This window comes from Chionomys nivalis, chromosome 2, assembly GCF_950005125.1.
Source record: "Chionomys nivalis chromosome 2, mChiNiv1.1, whole genome shotgun sequence".
Taxonomy (NCBI): Eukaryota; Metazoa; Chordata; class Mammalia; order Rodentia; family Cricetidae; genus Chionomys; species Chionomys nivalis.
In genome coordinates, this window is record NC_080087.1 from 30,295,311 (window position 1) to 30,319,439 (window position 24,129).

The 24,129-nt window shown below is 45.6% G+C and overlaps 1 protein-coding gene across 1 annotated transcript; it reads right to left on the bottom strand.

Annotated features, from left to right (window-relative positions):
* Positions 1-451: 451 nt before the first annotated feature.
* Positions 452-15,417, bottom strand: Tnfaip3 (TNF alpha induced protein 3). The gene is made up of 9 exons (XM_057763286.1): positions 15,195-15,417; positions 11,423-11,735; positions 7,659-7,849; positions 6,785-6,932; positions 6,476-6,646; positions 4,897-5,077; positions 3,882-4,759; positions 2,988-3,169; positions 452-2,435 (listed from the first exon to the last, which is right to left on the bottom strand). Exons 2-9 carry the CDS (start codon positions 11,715-11,717, stop codon positions 2,151-2,153), a joined length of 2,331 nt encoding a protein of 776 aa, XP_057619269.1. The 5' UTR covers positions 11,718-11,735; positions 15,195-15,417; the 3' UTR covers positions 452-2,150.
* Between the last annotated feature and the right edge of the window lie 8,712 nt (positions 15,418-24,129).

A 24,129-nucleotide genomic window follows, 5' to 3' on the forward strand; every position in this document is an offset into this window, starting at 1 on the left:
TTGGGAAACACTGGTGTGGGGAAAGAAGTTTTCACACATCTATCTGGCTTCTGTGGCATCACTAAGCCCAAGGCCCATGCTTGAGTCCCTTATTCCTCACCCACTGGTTGTTTCATGCGTGTGCAAACATGTGCAATTGCATATGCTACCACACCCGGCTTATACAAAGGTGATGGGGATCAAACTCAGCTTCTCATGTTTGTGCAGCAGGCACTTACGGGTTGAGCCCTCTCTCCGACCCCCTGGTTATTTTTCAGAAGTTATCTTTTCCCATGGGTAAAAGGTACACCCATAACCCATTAGACTTCAAAGTCTTCACATTTGAGCCCATCTTCTCCCAACACTCATCAATAGAAAACGTCAGATTTTTTCTTAAATAATTTATTTTTTAATAATGACTTTTGTGAAGTTACAGTTTAAGACAATCTGAAGAAATCCAAAAAATGTAGCTCCCACTCTATGAAAGACAACTAAATGTGCAAATTTCACATATTTTCTATAATAAGTATAAATAATGGCATGGCTTCACATTAAGAATGAAAATATCAATAGACACGAAATAATAGACTATTAGCTTTGAAAGAACTAGTGAAAATGCTGCATTGTATTTGACGTAAGTCAGGGAAAGACACTAGTCAGATATGGGGAGCAAAGGCTATGTAGAGTTAGACATCACAAGCATCTTCAGGTTCTGGGTTAGACCCCAGAATGTCAGCCCTTTCCTCTGGAGAAAGGCATCTCCCTCCTAAGGCAAGTGCAAACACACAGAAAAGCTGCAAGCCAAGGGAAGAAACCTGCTCATCCTCAGGGCTATTGACTTTGCAGCCCCAAGGCTCAGGTTCAAAGCCACGAGATTTCTGTGTCCCTCCCCACTTTCACCACCAGTCCATCCCCATCTTCTCTTCAAAGAGGTAGGATACTTAGAAGCAACTAAAGACAGATGGCAATTTCTTCCTGTGCAGCTGGGGAGTCCTAAGAAGCATTAGGTTCTACAGGCCTTATTCATAAAGCAATCCCTTCTTTCCTAGGGAGGCAACAAGTAGAGAGAGCAGACCACCCCACAACACCCCAAGGTCAGGAATTTGCAAGGTTCCCAGAACATGGCGGAAAGCAAGTATGTTATTCCAAGAGAATACTGTAGAAGGAAATCTTCATTTAAATAACTTTGAAGTTCATAATAAATAAAGTAGAATGAGGGCTCCCTTTACGAAAGCAGCTTGTTGAATTCACGTAACAAGCTGTACACACAGGAGCAAGCTGAGAACAACCAGAAAATAGGTTATTATTCTTCAGTCTTCCTGTTTCCTCTGGGGCACCATTTCACTGTTTAAAATAAAACTTCCCTCATACATAATATAAGGGTATATTACATATGTACACACTCAGATACACACCTCAGTCCAAACTAACCTCTCTGGAACTGAAGACAATGATGACCGTGGCGGCATGTCTTCCCATAAAATGTTCTGCTATCTGAAAGGTGCATGCGTATAGTCAAGAGCAGCTTGTTTGGTCTCCATGTGAACTTGTTCTGTTTCAGCAGCCTCAGGGTCACAGTCCGTGTGCGGCTCTGCTCTCCTGCAAATCCTTGGGAACCAAGTAGACAGGTACGGAAGCCCACCGACTACAGAAGAGTTCTACTGACATCCATTTTCCCTGAGCTTCCTCGAGCTTCTTGCAGAAGGCTTTGGAGCTCTGAGGATTCAGCTTTGGCTCTCTGAGAAAAGCTTCCGAGGGGGCGGGGGCAGGAAGACGGTTCCAGGCTCCAACCCACCTGTGCCTTTCTTCCTGTTTCCTGTGGCAGGTGGGCCCAGGAACTGCTGCCAGTCCTAGCGCGTATTCCACATCTAAAGATCTCCCAGACTCCTGGTAGACGAGCAGCAACAGCTTCGCATTGAACCTGACCATCATGCACTGCCGGTCACAGGCCACGAGGTCTACTCTCAGCCAGCCCACCTGGACATAGTTTTGGTTACCAAACCTGAATGTCACGGCCATGATGAAGAGCTCATCTTGCCTACTCTGCTCAAACACTTGAAGCCACTGTCCCAGGGCTCACCCTTCTATGGCACTCAGGGGTCTGGAGGACAGCACCACTCTCACTGGCAGTTTGAGGCCTCTTCATGCTGGGCCAGTCCACTTGCTTGCATTTAGCCATACATCTGCTTGAACTGGAAGCACTCATTGCAGTAACCGTTACACTTGGCATTGCCGAAGTGATCACAGGCAGGGGCCCGGCATCGCTGTTTAGGGGGCTCTTCAGGAGTGGGGTCACCCCGGTGGGCAACAGTGCCCACTCGCTGGCTCAGGTGCTGGCACTCCATGCATAGTTCCTCGCTGCGACAGGCCAGGATGTTCTTGCAGGAGGCCCGGGCACACTTGGGTCTGGAGGCTCCCTGCGTGGTCCGAGGCATGTCTCTGTGCTGGCTGGATCGCTGAGAGGACAGAACAGAGACTCGTGTAACATTTCTCAGGAGACCAGAGGGGGATTTCAACTAACAGGATGGATTCTACAGAGGGCTTGACCTGCCTGAGCCAGAGAAGCGTGAATGTGTAATTGAGGATCCCTAGCTCCGCACCAATTTCAGCAGAAGCTAACCCAGTCTGGGGAAGGATTTTTTTTTTTTTTTTGTCGCCCCCCCCCATATGGCAATAAATGGAACATTCGGGGTGTTCAGGACAAAGGATTATTTGAGAAGTCTGCTTCTCCTTCAAATCTAAGAGGTCTCTCTGATCAATCACCTGGCTTTCCAGATGCTCTCAGAGGTTTCCCTCTCAGGCTGAATGTACTAGCTTTTCAGAATCAATTTTAAGTGTGCTAGGCCAGTTTGGTACTACACCCTGCTCACGTGCCAACAAAATGTGGCTGGTTTTTCCAGGCTTCCCTTCCAGCAGAACTTTTAAAGGGACTCTTTGTCATAAGGGGACAGACAGCCTGTCTGTCGCAGATGGGGGACCTGACACCAGAGTTCCACCAAATGTCTCACCAGTTGCTCTTCCATCCTTTTGGCTTCGTGGAACCTCTGGTTCTGAGCTTCAATGAAGCACTTCTGACAATACCCTTCGAACATGGTGCTCCCGAGGGTGCCGCACTCCCTGCCCAGGCACGGGACGTTGTTCTGGAACCTGGGGGCTGTGGAACTGGCTTTCCCAGAAGCGGCGACAAACTCTACAAAAGAGTGGATGCTAGTCAGTACCACATCTGGGTTACTGTGCATGCACAGACACTGACATTAGACAAGAAACAGGCTCCCAGCACAGACAAGAACAGCCTTAAACATGTACTTGAAGCCAAACTTTTAGAAACTCAGCAAAAATGTTAGTGGACATCTTTGGCTTAACTGGTCTCTCGCTCTGAACACGGGTCACTGATCAGTCGGAGAACAGAACTGCAGACATTAACTGCCCACTTGCCCTTTGAATTAGAGATCCCTAACCCACACGTTTTCCTGGTGTCTGTAAATACTTCCTGTCTCTTGTCAGCCCTCTTCAGACTATCCCATCGACGATGCCAAAGTCTGAACTATACATGGCTAGCAGACATTCAATGGCTTTATCCTAGCACTCGGGGGACAGAAGTGAAGAGATTGCCAGGATTCTGAGGCCAGCCTGGGCTACGTAGTGGGTTCATCCTGGGCTAGTTTGAATTATATCGATAGGGTGCTTTTGATACAGGGTACATGGTAACTAGAGCTGACATAATGAGATAGTGCCAGTGCTTCCAGATACACCAGCAGAGCAAGAGGCAGTCCCCCGGGCAAGCCAATGAAAAGCTGCAGCGATGTAATCGCTCTGACTGCTGGGATAGGCTACTTTCTTGCCTTCAAAGACCCCTCTCCAGGCAGTAACTACTGCAGTAGGCAATCTAGGATTTCACTCACGTTTATTTTCTCTGTATTCGATGAAACACAGCGTGCAGAAGCCCTTGTTTTCTGGAGTCCCAAAATACATGCAGCCAGCTTTTCTGCACTTGCTTGTCCCCGTCCTGTCACCCGGAGTTCGCGCTGCCTGGGAAAGGCAGCCAGAAGGGACGTCATTTCCGGTTCGATGGCAAGAGTGTGGGGAGAGACTTTGGATGAGCTGTGAGGGGTCAGACTTGGATCGTTGGTGACAGGAGGGAGGGACACTGGAAGTGAGACTGGAGGAGGGCTCTGCTGTAGTCCTTTTGAAACAGGTACTGCAAATGCCATTAAACGTCCGAGTGACATCCTGAAGGCAGGCTTGGCACTTACCAGGATCTGCAGTGTGGCTGGCACTGAGCTGCCGGGCATTGTGGCAACGCTCACAGAGTCCATTATGTTGCACATTCAATGTAAAAGGGCAACCGGGGCTCCTGCACTTCATTGCTGTGGTCTCGCTGAACAGAAAAAGGCTGGGTGCCGTGGGCGGGGCCGAATGAGGTCCTCCAGCTGTTTCCTCCGGGCTCCAGGCTGAGGTGCCAAGTCCCACTCCTGGGAGTCCTTCAGGGCCCAGCTTCGAGTTCAGCTTTGGGAGCTGGCTCTGGTTCTTTCGACGCCTCTCTGAGCATTCATGGCATAACGGTTGAGTGTTCACGGACATAAAGAAAGGACAGTTGGGTGTCTCACATTTTACATCCATGAGTGACAGCTGGGGCGTGGAAGGCTCCAAAGGGTTCTGCGCATGCGCCCCTCTCCTGCCCCGCTCATTGTTTTCCTGCCACTTCTTGTATTCATGCTGAACAAGTTCAAAGTAATCGTCTACCAGATTTATTTCTTTGGGTAAGTTAGCTTCATCCAACCTAAAGAGCAAACAGGAAGATAAGTGGTGACTCCAAGTAACCCAAGGCTTTGACACCATTAGCTCCTAGAACATATTTCCAGAATGTTTCCTATCCCGTTCTCAAGCCGACCAGACCAAGCAAAGAAGACGGCTTACTTTGCAGCATTGATGAGGTGAGTGGTGCCGGGGTCCCAGCCTTGCACCGGGATTTCCATCACCATCAAGTATTCCTTTAAAAGCTTCTCCTTCATCTCACTTTCAGGGACTGTCAGAAAGTGAACTTTTAAGTCTTCAAATCTTCCCCGCTCTCTGTTAACGAGGGGAACAGCTCGAATTTCTGAAGGAAAAAAAGAAAAAAATAGCATGTGAAAAAGATACTCTTCTACTAAATGATCCTGCCTGTAATGTCATATACAGAGTGATTCGATTTTAAAAATACAGAAAGCATCATGCAGTCACACTCAGCAGCCAAACAGGAAAACAAAACGCGGTCAACGCGAACATAAAATGCTTTGTTTCCAGGGAGCTCACAGAATGCCAAGGAGCCTAGCGCTAGCGGACTTCTTAGCAGGGATTTCATTTGTGATTTCTGTATTTATTGTAGCCCGAAGGCTGCGAGGTGTTTTAGTTTCCGTTTACAACACAAAGATTCTGTACTTTCTTTTGTGCTTTTGTACACGTGTATATAAGTGTACCCTATATCTGAACTTCATGTCCTCTCACCCCTCCCCCACCTGCTGTCTCCACTTCTTTCGAAACCCTCTGCCTTCTACTTCCATGTCTTTTGCCCTATACCCTTAAAAATAATTCTAGACTCCATGTAAGACAAAACATGCCGTTTTCCTGAGTCTGTATTGTTTGTTAATATGATTATCTCTTGCTCCATTTTTTCCTGCAAATGACAAAAATTCTTTCTTTTTCTTATGGTTGAATACAATTCCACTGTATATACATATCACAGTTTCTCTGTCCATCCATCTGGTGATGGTCACCTAAGCTGATTTTGTAACCACAGACAGGAGACAGGAGATCTGAACTGGTTACATTCAAGGCCTATCAGGCAGACTGACCAGAGTTAGAATATTGACTTTGTTGATGTCAAGCCAAGCATGTCATTTAAGCTCTCTGAGTTTCCATGGCCTCATCGCTAAGACAACTCAGGCCAGCATCTCACAGGGATGCTATGAGGCTGGGATGAATGACTGCCGCCTGGAGCACTTAGCATAGCGCTTACGTACATTAAGGTATTATAATAATAGCCAACCCAACAAACATCTACTTGTTCCATGCCAGACACGATACCGAGGCTCTGCACACCTTAATTTGTCATGTGGTACCATTAACAAGGAGGGAAGCATGCACATATGACTGCCCAACATGTATTTACCATGCTGAAAGTGCTTCCTAAGTCATACTCAAAAAGATTGCAGAATAGTATGTTTACTGCAATTGCATTGTTGTGCCAACATGTACGACTCCAATCTGAAAATCCCAGATCTACAAATCTGACTGGACTGGGGTTAGATGCTGAGAAGGTAAAATCTACATAAACATTCAGGAATATGAAAGACACTGAAATCTGAAATATTGGTTCCATGCACTTCACACAGGGGGTAGTTAGGTCAAATGACAAAAGACCAGCCTTAACTGAAACAGTTTCAGCTGGGAACAACAGAGCAAGGCCCGGGACTCTAGGATCCAACAGGATTACGAATGGGAACTGATGTTTTCTTACCAGGTCCACTGTCCTTCAGGGTCACCAGGGGTACAAAGTGCTGGCTGTCATAGCCTAGGACAATGGGGTATCTGTAGCATTCCTGGGCAGGCCAGTGGAGAGGCAGGTAAATGCCACCCACTTTCAAAGGAGCAAAATTGGAACCGGATTCCAAACTTCTTAGCATTTTGTCTGTTAACGGGAAGAGAAAACAAAGTAAGACCGTGGGTGACTTTCATGAAGCCGTGGGAGAATCTGGGTTTCTCCTCAGGGTTAGAGCGTCATGGCTGAAAAGCATCCAGGGAAGCACGGAACTCTGGGGCACCTCACCTGCGATGACAATGATGGGTCTCCTGAGGATGTTGCTGAGGACAAATATGTGGATTTCTTCCAGGGAATTATACTGAAGTCCACTCCGGGCTGCAGCTGTGTCTGCCGATGCCATTTGGACCAGGTTGTCCCATTCATCATTCCAGTTCTAAGAGGAGAGAAGATGGGAGGAACGGTCACTCGGATGTCCCTCTGCATTGGTCCCCTGTCATGAAAATGTTCATCCTCTCCCCAGTTTTGGTTTCTTCCTTTATTTTTTTCCACTACAGAGAAAACTCAAAGCTGATGGGAGATTCAGACAGCATTTGCTTTCAGAAAAATTTACTACCTAGGGCAGGGGGATAGCTCAGTTGAGAGAGTGCTTGCCTAACACGCATGGAGTCTTGGGTTTGATATCTAGCACCACATAAAATCACATGGTGATGCATGCCTGCAATCCTAGCACTGTGGAGGTGGAGGCAGGAAGATCATCTTCAGCTACACAGCAAGGTCATTTTCTGCTGAATAGCAGGTTCAAGGCTACCCTGAGCAACATGATACCCTAGCTCAGAAAAAAACAAAACAAAACAAAACAAAAAACCCCACAAGGATTATGAGGTACATTCTCCCTGGTTTGGCTGGGAAGTCAGGGGAGTACATAAGGCAAAGCCAAGGTTGGAAACCATGCACTCTGAGGGATCTGCTGCTCACAAGCCTGAGCAGTGAGTGGCTAAGGCCTGGGGTTAATCCCACAGAGGTTCTTGGTGTTTTCCATTGAGTATGCAGTGCTTAGCTCAACTCATATGACTTGTAAGTCATATGTTCCTCAGGAGCAGGGACTGGCCCAGAGTACCCTTTGTCCACCATGGGGCTGACGCACACGTGCAAAACATACCCGAGTGTCGTAGCACAGTCCTGTTTCCACAAATTCTTGAGATTTCAGAGACTCCAGCTGCCAGCGGAATTTAAAGTTCCGTGTGTCTGTCTCCTTAAGGGTGCTGAAGAGGGCCTTCCTCAGGACCAAATCCGTATCCTGAACACCCCACATGTACTGACAAGTTGCATGCATGAGGCAGTTTCCATCACCTGAGGACAGAAGGGAGCCATGAGTGGCAAAGATAAGCAACCCAAAGTGAATGCCCTGCAAAGGTTTTTCAGGGTAAATTAAGCCCACTATGGAAGACTGTATGGTTGATCTTAATCAAGGGCCAGTTGTTACCAATGGCAGATGGTAGGAAGAAACTTTTTTTTTTCCTTCCTTTTCGGGGGAGGAGCCAGACGACCTCCACTGTAGCATGGCTCTGCCCCTAATTGGTTTGGATGCCTTTGGGAACATTCCTGAGCTCTCTACTTTGTGGAATGAGGACACCAGTTTATGAACTCTCTAGTCCTTTTTCTTCTTCCTAGTCTTTGGTTTGCTGGCTAAGGTCCTGGCACTCCTGCTCCCTAGTTCTAAGGAAGGTTTCACACCCAGGGCAATACACACACCAGGAAGCCACTGTGGCTCAGCCTATTAGATAGGGCCGGTCTGGCTATGACTAAGTGGTAAATGACTTGGTCATTCCACTTTAGCTTTGGGGACCTGGGAGTTTCCTCTCCTAGCTTACTGAGTACGATTGATAGCACCAAATGACCTGTAGCCTGCTGCAGGCCCTGCCCAGCCTCCAATGCATTAGGAGAACCTGTCTGTAAACAATTGTAAAGACCCTTTAATAGAATTGAAAGGCAGCCGGGTTAATTCTAGCTTTTGGGAAGCAGAGTTGGAAGGGTCAGAGGTTCAAGGTCATCTTTAGCTCCAGGGTGAATTGAGGAGAATTAAGGATTGCCTTAAACCACAGGAGGCCCTGTCTCAATCAGTCATCAGTTAGTCAATTAATATAATAAAGAATTAAAAAATAAAAGTTAAAAAGATGTTGGCATATAAAATAATTCAGTGTTTGAGGTTATCATTTTGAGAAAGAGACAAGTTTAATTTTCTTACACTCATTTGTGGCCTTTCCAGGATAAAAGTCACAATTCACCAGACTGCATTCTTCCAGTTTGTTCTTTTTTGTCACTTCTGGACATTAAACTCAGGTGCCTCACAAATGCTAGGCAAGGGCTCTATTAGTGACTTACATTCAGTCTCAGAATGCATTCTTTTTCATGTCCCAAACATTTGGGGGGAGGGTGATATAAAACTAGTCAATTCCTCATTCTCTTTTGGAAAGAATTAAATACTTTTAATTTTTAAAAAGTTAAAAGTATAGGCTTTTTTTTTTCACATCATTCTGTCAGTAAAGCAACAAAGCTATTTGAAATTCCATCAAATTCTAATTCCAACGAAACTGTAAACCACAACCTGTCAAATACACATCCAGGGTCAGTCAGTATTCCTTCAGTGTGTCCACTTCCAACAACTTCCTGAACTAATGAGCAGAAAAGACTATTGGAGCCCAGTGTCAGGCCGAGGTGTGGCAAGGACTGCATTCTGTTGAAATTTCCCCTTTGCAAAATCTAGAGCAAAGATAAGGCTTTTTTTTTCTTCTTCTTGCGCTTACTTTCAGTTCTTTATTGAGATGCACCAGCATAAAATTCCCTAAGTAACATGTGGAATTCCCCAGTGCGAAGATATTTGACTAGCAATTGAGCAACAGTTGTTGTACGTTTTGTTCTGGTGTGTAGACATTTAAACTGCGAACTGCACCCTGGACTTTCCAAGTGGGTGTGGTCAGGCTGAGCTGGAACCCGGCTACTCACTATACAAGTGAAATCGCCGCAGCCAATAGACGCTGGGATTTTCACGAAGTTTCAATTTTATGCCACCTATTCCCTTCCTCGTTCACCGCAGTCTCATATCCTCAAATGCAGACTCCCGAACCACCCCCTCCCCAAACAGACAAGCCTTTGAAGGAACCCTCCTGAAGGGGAAGGATTTTTAAAAGGAAAGAAAAGATGCTAATAATAATCAAAGGGCAGAAAGCCACTTCCCACCCCACCCCCCAGAAGGTCTTTTCTTCCTTTTTTATAATTTTAAGAGCTTTTCTTCAAAGCAGGAAAATTAGGATTCTGGGGACCCAAATCCACGTTTTTTCCCCAACATGTTACCAAAACACCCTTACTTTTGTAGTTTTAGCTGTAGCGTGAATCCTTGAGAATTTAAATGGCAAAGCAAGTGTTTAACATTTACTGTGCTCCCCCCCACACACACACACAGGAAAGCAGATATTTCCTCTGTTAAGGAAATACTATATAATGTCTGCTAATTCAGTGAGTGCCAAGCAAGATAAGGCTTTTCTTTCTCTACCCCATCTCTAATTCTCTCAACTCCATCTCTCTTTTTGTAACAAAATGGGACATGGTAAAAACCACAAACTGTCAGGTCTATAAGCCCCTTGATGACAAGTTAGCATAATTATCTACGAGGCATCACTTGACTTAATGCCAAGAACAATGTAGATAATCACTGTCTCCAGTTTTCTTTTGACTCTGTTTCTTAAGAGTCTAAGCTTCATAAATATAGGGAAGATGTAGAGGTGATATACAAGAGTCCCAGAATCAAAACAAACAAAAGCCCACATCAACCCATCACCAAGTTACTCAAGTCAAGAACAGCCTAAGTTAATGTACCAATTAAGTTATTAAGTTACCGTTCCCAGCAACATTACTGCCAACAAGGATTTTCTACTCTTGGATGTATTATTCTGACCCAGAGAATGTAGTCACTGATACAAGAAAATGAGATTGTACTCTTACCAACACTGTAAGTATTTAATTGGTCTCACACAATCTCTGTTCTCATAATAAATATCTACACCCTAAAGGCAGAATTTCTGTAACTGTAGGAAACAATATCATTGGATGTTTCAGCCCACACACACATTCTTACTCAAAGGATGCGATTTTAAAAAGAAATATGACAGTGAAGTTGGTAATAGTTATCAGAGGTAAAGAACTCCAGTGCAGAAAAGCCCTGTCTCTCATCAGCTTAGGCAACAGAACCTAAGTGAGGGAAACAGAAACGAAGGCGTCCCGCTCCTTAACATCCACTTGTGAGTGAGCCTGGAAAATGTCATCAACCCAGGAGGATCAAGAACACCATCACAAGCATGTTTCCAGTGACCACGGCTGACGACCGTGACTCTGGTCTCAGCATTCTGCTTTCCTATTAAACCTAAAACTGTTTAAAGCCGTCCCATTCTGGCCAGAAGGTGATAGATGGTTTGGCCAATGTAAGCATTGGGATCCCCCAACTGCGGCCTGGGGTTTAGAAATGCACAAGCCTTCGTGTCCTCTGTACCTTAACACACACACACACACACACGAGAGAGAGAGAGAGAGAGAGAGAGAGAGAGAGAGAGAGAGAGAAAGCACCTTAAATAAATTTTTCACCAACTGGATGGAATGTTGCACACCTGCCATCCCATCATCCCATCAGTTGGAAGACGGAAGCAGAAAGATCACAAGTTTGAAGCCAGCCCGGGTCAGACAATGAAATCTTGCCTCAGTACAACAGCAGACTCTTTAAACACATTCGTGGCTGTCACCTGTCCCCTACCGAGTTTCTATAGCTGTCTGTTTAATGCTATTACAACTTCATGAATGGGGAAGCATCACCAGAAACAGTGCCCCCACCCCCAGGCTAGTAGAAGGGTGTTGGAGGAAAAAGGTAAGCCTTACCGTTGGTTTTCAGAGCCACCAGCTTCCTGACTTCACGACACCAGTTGAGCTTCTTCTGGCTTTCCAAGGAAGCCTGGACGCTTCTGTCAATAAGTGCTTTGTGGATGATCTCCCGGAACTGTGGGCAAAACTGACACATTCTGAACATCTCCAGTGTGTATCGGTGCATGGTTTTAAAATGATGAATGATCCCATTGGTAGGTTTGAAGATGTCTTCTGGGGTTCTCTCTCTTATCTTCACCGCTTTCCGCATATTGCTCAAATACAACGCCTGAGGAAGGATTTGTTCAGCCATGGTCCTCCTCGTCAAGGCCTGAAGAGGAAGGGGAAAAGTCCATTCCGTTAGCCTGCCTTTAACTCTGTTCCCATATACCTGTCGGCAAGAAACCCCAGTGTTTTATCTTGTCATTACTCTCTTAGTCACCTCAGCTCCCAGGATACTAGCTGGCCCTGCAGATTAACTCACACTGGACTGTTGTAAGCTACATCACTTTTAAAGATTAGTCTAAACAAGCGAAGGAAGGCGGAGCGTGGGTACTGAGGAGGAGGGGAATAACCCATGCTTTCAGTAACGTTTGTCAGGTAGCCAAGTTTGTCTGTCAGTGACAGGTCCCGCTCCCCAAAGCCAACCTCAGATCCCTCGGATGTCACCCAGGACCTCTGAAGGTCAGTTCAGGGCTTATAGGAGTCCTCAGTCTCGATTGTCATCGAAGACCACCACCACTCAGTCCTTGCTCTTGAGGAGTCTCGATCCAGGTCACTCAAACATCCCCTTCTTGATGCTGCGAAGGCAGCAAATATTTGATGGAAATCCCAGGTGGCATCTAGCTGCTGCCTGGTATTTCCTCTACGGTATCGCCCACAAAGAAAAGTATTAAACACTTGTTTTAGAGAGTTTATGATATTTATAAAGAGTCAACACCAGACTGTTTTATAACCAACCACAAAATCAGCCTATTTCTGGCAAGACGCTTTGCAATCTTAAGAGCAAATAAATGTCAACTCTACCTCAGAATCCTGCCACAGAACTTCACAACAAAAAAGCAGAATAACAATGAGGTACACCACACCTCCCAGGAAAAAAACAACAGACACCAGGGAGCTCTGATTTCAACTAAACTGACAGCCAACTTTTATTGCTGAGGTCCAGGTACCAATGCTTAGAGACACCGCCTCCGCTTCCTTCACCCTAGAAGATCAAGCACAATCAAAGGCGGAGGAAATGAAATCTGGAAGCAAATCGGGAAAATATCTGGGCCAGGGTACTGCTCAGGACAAAAAGGAGTAGCCACACGGCCACCCAAGCCAGTTGTGCATGGATGAGCACTGGTGCATAGGGACATCCTCCAGGGTGGAGCGATGCTGAGCCAGCTCTGCCTCACTGTCCCCATGGACCCTTTATAGGGTATTTGGCCACACAATCTGATTTCCTCGAAGACAACAATGTAGAACACCTAAGAAGTCTCGCGGCGACGCTTAATTCCACTCTGGCATCATGCTATCTACCAAGGCAAGCTCACCAGGTAAAAAGGTGTCACGAATGAATAATAATAAGAAGAAGAAGAAATTTAGGGATTAGAGAAGTCACTCCCGGGTGGGTCCAGGGTCTCTTAAACCTAATAAAGTGGTCTAAATTTTTGTGCCATGCTTGAAAGGGAGAGGTTGCTACTGGGGATTTGCATTGGAATTCTTAATCTAAATATATCTAAGGCCTAGATAGAAGCCATTTCCTCTCTCTGATGCCAGTCATCCTTTGGAACAGGAATTAAGCAAAAACATTGCAGGAATGAGACAAAACTATACATACTACACATACATCTCCTTGGCAATGTAGCAACGATCTCTTTCACAATGTGATTACCCCATCCATCCATCCATCCATCCATCCATCCATCCATCCATCCTTCCTTCTTTCCTTCCTTCCTTCCTTCCTTCCTTCCTTCCTTCCTTCCTTCCTTCCTTCCTTCCTTCCATCCATCCTTCCTTCCTTCCATCCATGCAGCCAGGAATGCCAGGCCACTCAATTAAGGCCAATCCCTGTGTTTGATGCTATAGCTAAACTATGACTTCACTTCCAGCCTCGATATCACAAAGCACTAGGTTTTGCAGCTAAGGCAATGAAGGCAAGGCCCATCTCGGGTCCAGGAACCACATGTCTTAGCTCTGCCTAGAAGCCAAATCTTTCTGTTTCATATGCCCATCTCCTTGTAGTATCCTAACAGCAGCCCTCAGCATCAGCCAGGGAGGTAGGAAGACTTTCCATCTGTGAGTTGCATCTCGTTCTGTTTTTCTGACTGTTCTACACTAGAGATCTTTTAGCACAGATCTAAAAGTGGTGGGGGCCTTAAACCATACGCAAGACATGCAAATGGCACTATTTGCTAGCCCCCTGCGATCCCATTCATAAACTGCCTGGCAAGGCCTGAAAAAGTTCTTTAAAACAAACCTAAACCACGGCTCAAGTTTCCAGTTCTTGGACTTCCCCCACATTTAGAGAATAAATTTTCCTAACATTATTGTAATGTCTTATGGGTAAAAAAAAATTACAGCACCACCCTTAACTTTTAAAAATATATTTGTTACCTCACTGCTTGACAGACAAATTTCCCAATTTTTGGTCACAGGATCAATAAGATTCTACAGAACTTACTCATCAAAGTCTTTCCCCGGGTTTTATTTTTCCACTCTGAGCAGATTTGTTTTTTTGTTTTGTTTGCGATGTGGAAACTTATGTATTATTTATCAACAGATATACCTCAGGCAATTGTTGGGAAGTACCCCTCCAAAAAAAAAAAAAATGCAAAGAATTTCAAAGGTCCAAAAAGTATCTCAGACAATGAGAATGGAGACCTGATTGTCTGCTCAATAATCTGGGACATCGGTGTACAGAAGACTAATTAACAATGCTCAGCTCCAAAGGGTGCCCCCAGACACTTGACCAGACTAGCTTTCCAAAGAAAGATCAGAGACCAGGAGAACTCAAAACAAAGCGCGCTCCAAAAAGAGCCCTTAATACCTCAGCTTTCCTGAGAGGCCAGGTGGCAGGATGTGGGATGAGCCGGACTGACAACCACAGTCTGAGTGTGGGGTCGGCCTGCAAAAGGGAGTTTAACGTGCCCTCTAAAGTAGAGCCCCCAACAAGCAAGCCAGAGACCCATTTCTGCATGCATACTCTTCTTACATTGCTGCAACTGGGGACGACAATCTCTCAGCATTCCCCCAACATTCACCCCCTCCCCGCAGATCACTAAGTCTGAGGAAGCTGTCCCCGGAAGGTTCCCTGACTGAAGCCTCCAAGTCGGATTAGATGGCCTCTGAGAAACCCATCCCCCGTTGGGCTGGTTATGTACAACATGGGATAAAACTCGCAGCGCGATTTTGCAAGGTCTACGTGCCTATATGCATGCTGCACTTGATTCCCAAGAGAAAAAAGAGAGAGAAAGAAGAAGCAAATCACCCACGACCACACGACCTAGGGACGCGAGGGATGACTATCCTTCTACCAGCTGCACCTTATGTCACCCTGCAGGGCCGGAAAGGAACAGCTTACAAGTTGGTTGGAGAAACCCAGGGCTGTCACCTAACTAACACCTGGCACCGGGACCTCAGCTCTGGTTATCCATACCCTCGTCTCAGGAGCCCTGCAAAGCCGGAGCCAGGCAGACCCACACCGGGCTGGCGATGCACCCCGAATCTGGCTGGCCATGCACCCCGCTGGCCGTGCACCCCGCATCCTGCTGGCCGTGCACCCCGCAGCCCGAACGCCGCTCACCTCTTGGAGTCGCACGGTGCCCTGGAGCCCGAGTGGCCCGCGGTCAATCACTGCGCTCGCCGCAGCTGAGGGTCGCGATCCGGGTCCGGGTGGGGGTCGGGCCGAGGCGGAGCCCCATGGACGCCCGGTCGGGCTCGCTGTCTGGCCGGGGGTGTGCACGTCTGTCGGCGGCCTGACTCGCCGCTCCGCCCCCGCGGCCTCAAAGCCCGTGGCACTCCTCCGGCGCGAAGGCAGCAGACTGGGCAGTTCCCTTTTTTTGCCTTTCAGTTGTATGTGTGTCGCCAGCCACAGGGGATTTCCGAGGGACTTTCCAGTCACGTGACGCCCGCGTGGCGCGCGGCCGGCCGGCAGAGGGCGCTCGAGGCTGTCCCCGCCCCGCCCGAAGAAACTCCAGGGTCCCGCCCCGGGGTGTCCCCGCGTGAGTCACCTGGGCATTTCGGAAGCTGGCCTCCACGTCACATCCATGTGGAAATCGCGGTGATGGGAACTGGAAATGCAATAGGTTCTTTTTTTTTTATAGCCTCTTTTCTGAAGAAAATAGCTGTGAAAAAGAAGGGAAATTAGAGAGAAAGAAAACCCTAAAAACCACCCGGACACCCAGGACCACAGGCCTGAGGCCGGCTTTGAAGTTGGGGCTGCTCACGTGATGAGAACTTATGAGAGAGCCCTCGGCAGGATCCCGGAGGGGATTGCGAGGAAAAGCAGCAGGGTTCCCCATGCCCAAGCTTCAGGCTGAGTGCAATGCACAGAAACTTCAGATCCCACGGCCCTGAAGCTTCTGAGTTACAGGAACAAGGTCAATTTCAGAGAGAATTAAATCCACCCTACACACACACACACACACACACACACACACACACACACCCATCCACTCGTTCGAAGGTCAATTTCAGAGAGAATTAAATCCACCCTTCACACACACAGACACCCCTCCACTCCATTTCTCCTTTATTTCGGAGCTCCAAGGAGCATTTTAGTTTAGAGATTGTTCTGAGTTTATTTGCCGTCTTGTCCCACGAGTCTCCAGGTTTTCTTAGGTGTTGTTTAGCTGGCTTGAGATTAGTTCACCCCAAGAAACCAACACAGGATCCTCGTGTCTGCCTTTTTCTCTGGGAGGGAAAGAGCGTTGCATCACATGGACAGAGGGGCTTGCGTTCTGCCGCCGCGAGAGGCCGAGATGGTTTTTCTGTCTTGGAGTTTTTCCCTTCTGGGTTCCCTTGGCAGGATTCCTAGAAAACAAAGCGCAAACCAGACAGAAATGCTCCTTCGTGCGGTTGTGACTTTTGGTATATCTGTCAGACTGCCAGGCCGGTGTTGCACGTTGGAACCAGAAAGGTGTGTTCTTCTTCCCAGCGGTGACTGGGCTAAGCTTTTTGTTGGGTAAAGAAGGACTTGGAGCGAGGGTACTGGCCACTGTCTCAAGACTGGTCCAATTCTTTCTCGGCTAATGAACCACCCCACTCCGGTTTCTTTAAAACCTGGTATTTGTCCTCATATTCACAGATGTTTGCAGCTGTCGACACCTAAACAGTGGTAGTAATCTAAAATGGCATTCCTGAAGTATTTATTATAGGCTCAGGTATGTTTTTTTTTTATTATTTTTTTAATGAAGTTTAGAGAGCTTAAGCCTCATGCTTACAGTGGCCTGGCAGCCTTTGGAACTAGGTCTGTCTTGTTCCAAAGCCCACAAGTGAGGATTAACCACGTGATCATCTGAAGCCTAGGAATCCCTTTGATAAATACAGCAACTTAGCCACAGTAGATGTGAGCTCCATCCTCAGGAAACCTCCCAGGCATACTGAGGTGATAAAAGACACCAGACAGAAAAAAAAAAAAAAAAAAAGCACCATGCCATAGAACATTAATCCTCAGACCACCCTCCCAGGCCCTGCTCTGCAAACAGAACCAGCAGGCTTTCTGTCATCTCAGGCGGCTCCTCCTCTAGTCAGGCAGTGTCCTGTGCCCATCCTGGCTCCTTGGCTGAGCTGGGGATTCAATAAGGAAGAATAACAAACCTGGAAGGCCAAGTTCATACCTGTCACTACCACTGTCCCCATAGAATGGCTTCACCATCTTGCCCGCCAAGGTTTGTGATTGGTGGGATTGCTGCCTTTTCCATTTCCCTACAGCTCTACTGTGCCCCTTAGGAATGCCCTCTCAACACTCCCCACCCCCACCCCCACCCCGCCCCAGCCGCCAGTCTTCCCAGCCTCCCCCAACCTCTCCCAGACTTCCTGTCCCAGAAAAGCCAGTTGGGGATGGGGGAGAGCATATTTCCTAGCTTTGAATATCTTTCAGGGCACTTTTGTCTGCACAATTAGCTTTCCCTCTCTGAATATATGGACAATACCGGTAAGAAGTGTCTTCCTGGGGAATCAGAAGGAAAGGATAGAAGGATGAGTGTCCGGAGTGCCTCCTTTAGGGGAAAATGGAGTTCTAAAACCCAGCGAAGGAACGAAGGCGACCCATAAGGATTTCTGCTGTGCATGCTGTTAAGATGCTCGGGCTCTGCCAAAAGCTAGGAATATTTATGAACAAGTAGTGGACTGGTGGTAGAAAAACGTCTCTATTGGAGAGAGGAATTCTAGGTGTGCAGAAAGAAGGCTCTTAGAACCCCGAGTTCCGTGCCAGCATTTGTGCTATGGCTGACGGCTGGTCTCCAGCATGTAAACTGTGTGAGTATGCCTACAGCCCTGTGTTTTTGAACCACACCATAAAAGAGATAAAGATCCTAAAATAGTGGGGATCTCAGGGTCCTGCTATAACTTCTGAACTGGGAAGGTGGATGGATGTTGGCGGATCAGAAGATCAAGGTTATCCTTAGCAACATAGTTAAAGACCTGCATGGGCTTCATAAGTGTTGGGGACCAACCTCGACAAAATTATCTCTTGCCAGGGGAGATTTAGAAATATAGTAAAGAATATGAAGATGCAAACAAAAATAATGGAATGGAGAAACATAGGATAGTACTGGGAGGGAATTTCAGTGAGTACTGAAATTCACCCGTGTTGAATTTCCATTTGGTTTAAAAGGACCCCAGAAGGTAGGAGTAAGACAAAAAAACTGCATTAACATGACACAAGGAAATGAGCATACCAATTTAAAGTCTCTGGCTTCATTCATAGTTAAACATTCTGTTGCTAGAACAAAACAAGTCTGCTCACACCCCCTAGAACAAAACATTCTGTAGCAAACCACTCCCAGGGTGGAATCCAATCTTGTCTCCATAAAGGATCCTTAGACTTTTGTTTGAGATAGAAACAGATCTACTTCTCTATTCTTGAAATACAAGAGCTGAATATTAGCCACACCTGATGACAATAACCTTGAGAGTAAGAACTCTCTGGTCTAAACCTAGATGAAACCTTTGTGTGAGGTAGAAACACAATAACCTTGAAGGAATAGAGGTAGGTTCCAATTCTCTGACCTTTGGTCAACACGGAAATAGGCACACATTTTTGGGCCTCAACACATAAGACCCTGTCTCAAACAATCAATCAAACAAACAAGCAAGCAGAAACAACAAACACTGAAGAAAACAAGAGGAACAGTTGAAATCCCATTAAAGGAAGACAAATGGAAATGTGACGAGTAGCAGGTGTGGGCACAGCCCAAGTGCACTTAAGGACCTTCCTTCCTTCCTTCCTTCCTTCCTTCCTTCCTTCCTTCCTTCCTTCCTTCCTTCCTTCCTTCCTTCCACTCACCTCCCAGTACCTCCATGCCTTCCCCTCCCCCTATAGTGCCCCCAATAAAAATTTTTAAAAATGTAAAAAAAACAACAAGCAAACAAACAAACAAAAACAAATAACAAAAACAAAATAAGAGCAACAAAAGCCTCTTCGCTCTTCCATGTTTGCCACCTCTCCAGCACCTCTTCATCTGCCCTGATGGCACTGGGCATTGGAAGCCTCAGTGTGTCCCACAGTCAGCATTACTTGCAAGTGTTCATTGCAATGAGCTACTGGTCTGGTTCAAGGCCTCTGGTTTCTGGTACACACACCATCCTCACTGAGCCCTCATTGAAACTCCTCTAGGATATCCAGCGGTCTCCGAGTGTCACAGAGATCCTGCAGCTATCATTCCATAGGACCAATCCCATCAAGAGCTCCAACAGGTCCTAGATATCGTAGATGTTGAGGGTGGGTCAACCCTCAATGTAACTGTGGGTCTGGGTGGTAGTTGAGCTGGTCAGTCCTGGACACCAGGGCCACCCACCTCAGACAAGGGACAGAGCAATCTTCCCTATTCCTATGTTAAGTACTTTAATCAGTCAGTAATCAGGGATAGCTTCTGAGAGGCTTTGGAATTTCATAACATGGAATCCATGGATCCAAGTAAAATGGGACATCTGTGCCCTCAACTGCCCCTTCTGTCTTTCCCAGCATTGTTCTCTACTGAAAAGAGATCCCCTAATAAACACATTCCAAGGGCCTGATAAAAGTCTGGTGGTTTAGTTATTACAAGGCAGCTTTGAATCCTGCACACCTGTAGTCCCAGCCACCCAGCCCTGAGATAAGCGTTTGAAGCTGCTCCAGGCCCCATAGTAAGTACCAGGCCGGTCAGGGCTACAGAGAAGGCTCTGTCTCAAAAATAAATAAAGAAAATAAAGGGAAGAAAGGATACTGTTTGCAAGTCAGAGCCACTACAGAACTAGTTCTGAGAAGACAAAAGCACCTGTCTGTGGGAATGGGGTTATGACATTATGGATTCCATCATCACATCAAAGCTGCCTCCTTCCAAAATGCCACACTCTTCTATAGTGTCGGCGTCCCGTGTTAGCCTGGACTTGAAATTATTTCCTCTGGACTGATCTCAACATAAACTATCTCTCTCTTGATCGGCATGGTGGCACGAGAATAAAGACACTCATATGGCTTTATCGGAAGGGAGATTCTCAGTGGTCCCTCATGAAGTCCTGAGTTCCTCTTGTTTATTCTCCAAACATCGTTATATATCAAAACATAAACTGAGGGGGAAATTCATTAGCATTCTGTCTCCTAGGTAACCAGGTGAATGGCTTTTTGTCATATCCACAGCTCCTTCACTAGCTTGGAATTGACACCTCTTCTCAGGTGATCTACGTAATTACAAAGCAAGGAGCAGCATATCCTGAGCTTTTTGTTAGGGTAGTGACAGCCTGTCTGGAAGGGTACATGACCACTTCAGATACTGACTATGGCTCGATAGCCTGACTGCTATACCATATAGAAATATGGGTATGCACTATAGGGACCTCAATCCTTTACAGGAGCTATCTGGGTGAAGGAAGAAATCCAAGACCCGTTCCGGTAGAGGGACATCTGAGGTAACTTTGGTAGTCACTAGTCCCAGGAACAAGACCCTTCGCTTAAAGGAGGCAGAAGGTTTCAAGTCAAGTGCTACAGGGGCTGCAAGCAATGGGTGGCTGGAATCCCGGACTATTCAGGAAATTCACTCCTGTGAATTAGTTTAATTTACTGTCACCACTTGCCTCAGATACTTGGCAGAGTAATTTTATTTTGTATCACAAATAAAAATGCTCAATTCTTGGTTTCATTTCTGTTTCTGTAGAGGGAACTATTAATGAGTAAATATGAACCATTAGGAAAGACTGGGCAAGGGCTTCTTAGGAACTCTGCTGTGCTGTGCTGGTCTAAACAGTAAGCTGGTTATTAACTGAGAGAAATTAGTTGTTAGCAAATATGTAAATGAACTTTTGATCCTCACCCTACACACTACACACACACTTCATCTGTCCCTCAGTCCCCTTGGGATCTCTACCACAATGCTCTCTTACTACTCCTGTCTTCTTTATACTTCATCTTCATAAAACGGAACTTTGGCTTTAGTTCACTTGGGGACTTCTTTTCTGGGACTGACTGACAATGCAATTGATCCCTGCTCATTTCTATTGAAACAGAGCACTACACGGCACTGTGTTATATTTCTTAAAAATTTTGAGCAATTCTTGCTGTGGTCATCAGGACATCCTTCAACTTGGAGGTGGAAACTCCATGCTCCTTAGCAGACTGTAGGAAGAGATGCCGTACTTCCACCCTGAGAGTCTTTGGACAGAAGTCATACTCAAGATTTAATAACAGTGGGAAGGGCAATCTAATTGTATTAAATACAAGCATGTTCTTTTACTCACCAACAACAGAGTATATGTATTGGTGTTGCTACATTCTTTTTCTTCATTGCTGTCAACATCTATGTTTGATCCCATGGCTTTTTGGAATAGGTCGTTGTATGCTTTGGCTCTTTGGACTTCTTTTAGAACTTGGTACATCTAGCTTTAGAAGAGAACTTTGTGCTGTCTAAGCCTGAGACAAGAGGGCTGCCCTATATCTATGTATTTGCTGCTGTTTTCTTTGGTGTACCTAACAAGTACCCTAATAAAGCAGCCTAAAAAAGGAAAGGTTGGCTTTGGCTCACAGAATGAGGACTGGAATGAGGAAGGCATGGAAGAGAAGCATGAGGCAGTTGATCTCATTGCATCTGCAAAGGAAGCCAAGACATACAGGTGCTGGTGCTCAGTTTGGCTTTTCCCTTCATTCATTTTGGTAGCATAGCCTATGGATGATGTCACCTGCACTCAGGTTGCTTGCCCTTGCTCAGTTAATACTTTGTGGAAAGACTCCTATAGACATAGCTAGACATGTGCTTTCATGTTGGGGGCTGCAGACCTCTGCCCCTTGACTTTCTTTGCTTGCCTCAGACTCTTTGCCTGTTGGAATGAACTGGGCAAAACAACTTGTTTTCCTTTGCCTGCAGCTGCTCTGAGCACAAGACCCTCATGAGTTCCTATGAATGGGTCACAGTGTTGGATAAATATATGTAGGCTTGGAAGAGAGAAGAAAAAGAGTATAGACAGTTATAAAAAAGGTAAATGGTTTAAAAAGGGCAAAGTCTTTAAAGAGACATAGTACAGATAGTCATAGATTAAAAAGAATAAAGAAAAGTAAGCCACATAAAGATGGAATATATACAGAGGGTCTGGATTATGCATATTTTTGTGTCTTCATTGAATTTTTTGACTGTGAAGGAGCTAAGTACAGAGAGACATTGCATTGTATGGACTGCTAAGCTAAAGCAACATGTATATTATAAAGGTATCTTGACTTCAGAATTTGGGTCTAAGGATATGTTGCTTTGGAAAAGAGGTTCTTCTTTTGTTTCCACAGAGGATGAGAACCTGTGGATTGCTTCCAGACTAATATGGTTTGATGGACTAAGACCTCCTGAAAGGTTGCCTTGAACAGCCCTTAAAAAATTACTTTCCCAATAAACAGCAGGAAACAGTTTGGAGAATAACTACTTCCATATTCCCAAATATTGTTTATAAATGTTTGTTTTTATTTAAAGGGGGATATGCTATAGAGATGGATAATTTGCATTGGTATGGATCTTGGTATATTGATACAAATTTAATATCAATTTTATGATATATATATATATCTGCTCTTGATTCAGGTATTGTGTTTGTTTAACTCATTTAAAAACATAATGTATAATTAAAAAATATAGGTAAATAGAGACTCATCTATAATAATCAAGCTTATAGTCATGTTAGTTAGATTTTCTAGATGTACAGATATGTATTTCAGATAGATAGGTATTCTTTAAATCATCCAAAGACTACAGAAGATTGCATTTAAAATGTTTTAAGAAGTTAAGACTTTTCACAACAAATACATATCTGCTCCTGGCAGCACCAGTTACTTCAAGAGGAAGATGGACATCAAAGAGGCTCCTCATGGAATTTGCTAGCCATTCAGGCAAGAAACTGCTCTTACCTGAATTGTTGCATAAACTGGACATGTAAGATCCACAGAGCAATGATTGCTGAACTTGCCTAAAGGTGAGACAATCCTTCTGGTTCCTACTTCATGAAAGAGTCTGCTAAACATTCTGCAGGACACAGAAGAAAGTGACTGACAAACTGCCAATACTGGTGGAACTGTCTTTGAAATTTCCTGTTTCGTTGAAAGTCTTCCAGAGACTATGGGCTTGTAGGCTGAAGATGGATACCCCAATGGTACAGAAGAACTTTGGGTGACTATCCAGGCAGTGAGATATCTCTGTCATGTCTAGAGTTTTTGGAAGTTGCTTACAATATACTTCCTGTTTAATTAGGTACTATTATATCCTTCTGGAGTCTGATAGAGTTGAAGAATTTATAATTATAGTTACTGTTTTCCTTAGTTATGATAAAAGATATGTAATTTTACTATGTTAAAGATAAAGCCTTCTTTGTTATTTAAACAGAAAAGGGGAGGTGATGTGGGATTCCCTTCTGTATGCTGAGAATATCATTGATTAATAAAGGAATTGCTTTGGGCTTATAGCAGAGCTATAGAGGAACAGAGCTAGGTGGGGAAAACTAACCTGAATTCTGGGAGAAAGGAGGTGGAGTCAGAGAGAAGCCATGAGTCACCACCAGAGACAGACATGCTAAAACTTTGGTAAGCCACAACCTCCTGGTGATGCACAGATTAATGGAGATCAGTTAAATTAAGATGTTAAGAGTTAGAAAATGAGAAGCTAGAGCTAATGGGCCAAGCAGTGTTTTAAATAATATAGTTTCTGTGTGGTTATTTTTGGGTCTAGACTGCCAGGCAGCTGGGAAACAAGCAGTCCTTCTTACATGCAGGCAGTGAGCTTTGGCCCCTTCTGTGATTCCTGGGTGCTAGCCTGCTTCCTGGAGTCCTTACTGTGAGTGCTTGACTGTTGTGATTGCTCACAGAAAGGCCGAGAAGGCAGAGGCTGGGCGAGGAGGCAGCAGTCCCTGACTCTGTAGTGTGGTGCCAGCAGCACATCACCCTGGTCCAGTTGGTGCCTGGGTTGGTGGAGCCGTCCTGGCTAAGACTTCGGGATCACCACAGTTGTGGTGGTTGCTATTGTCACCACTGCGGCCTCTGAGACAACTGGAATTGTCACCAGTCAGACGACTGC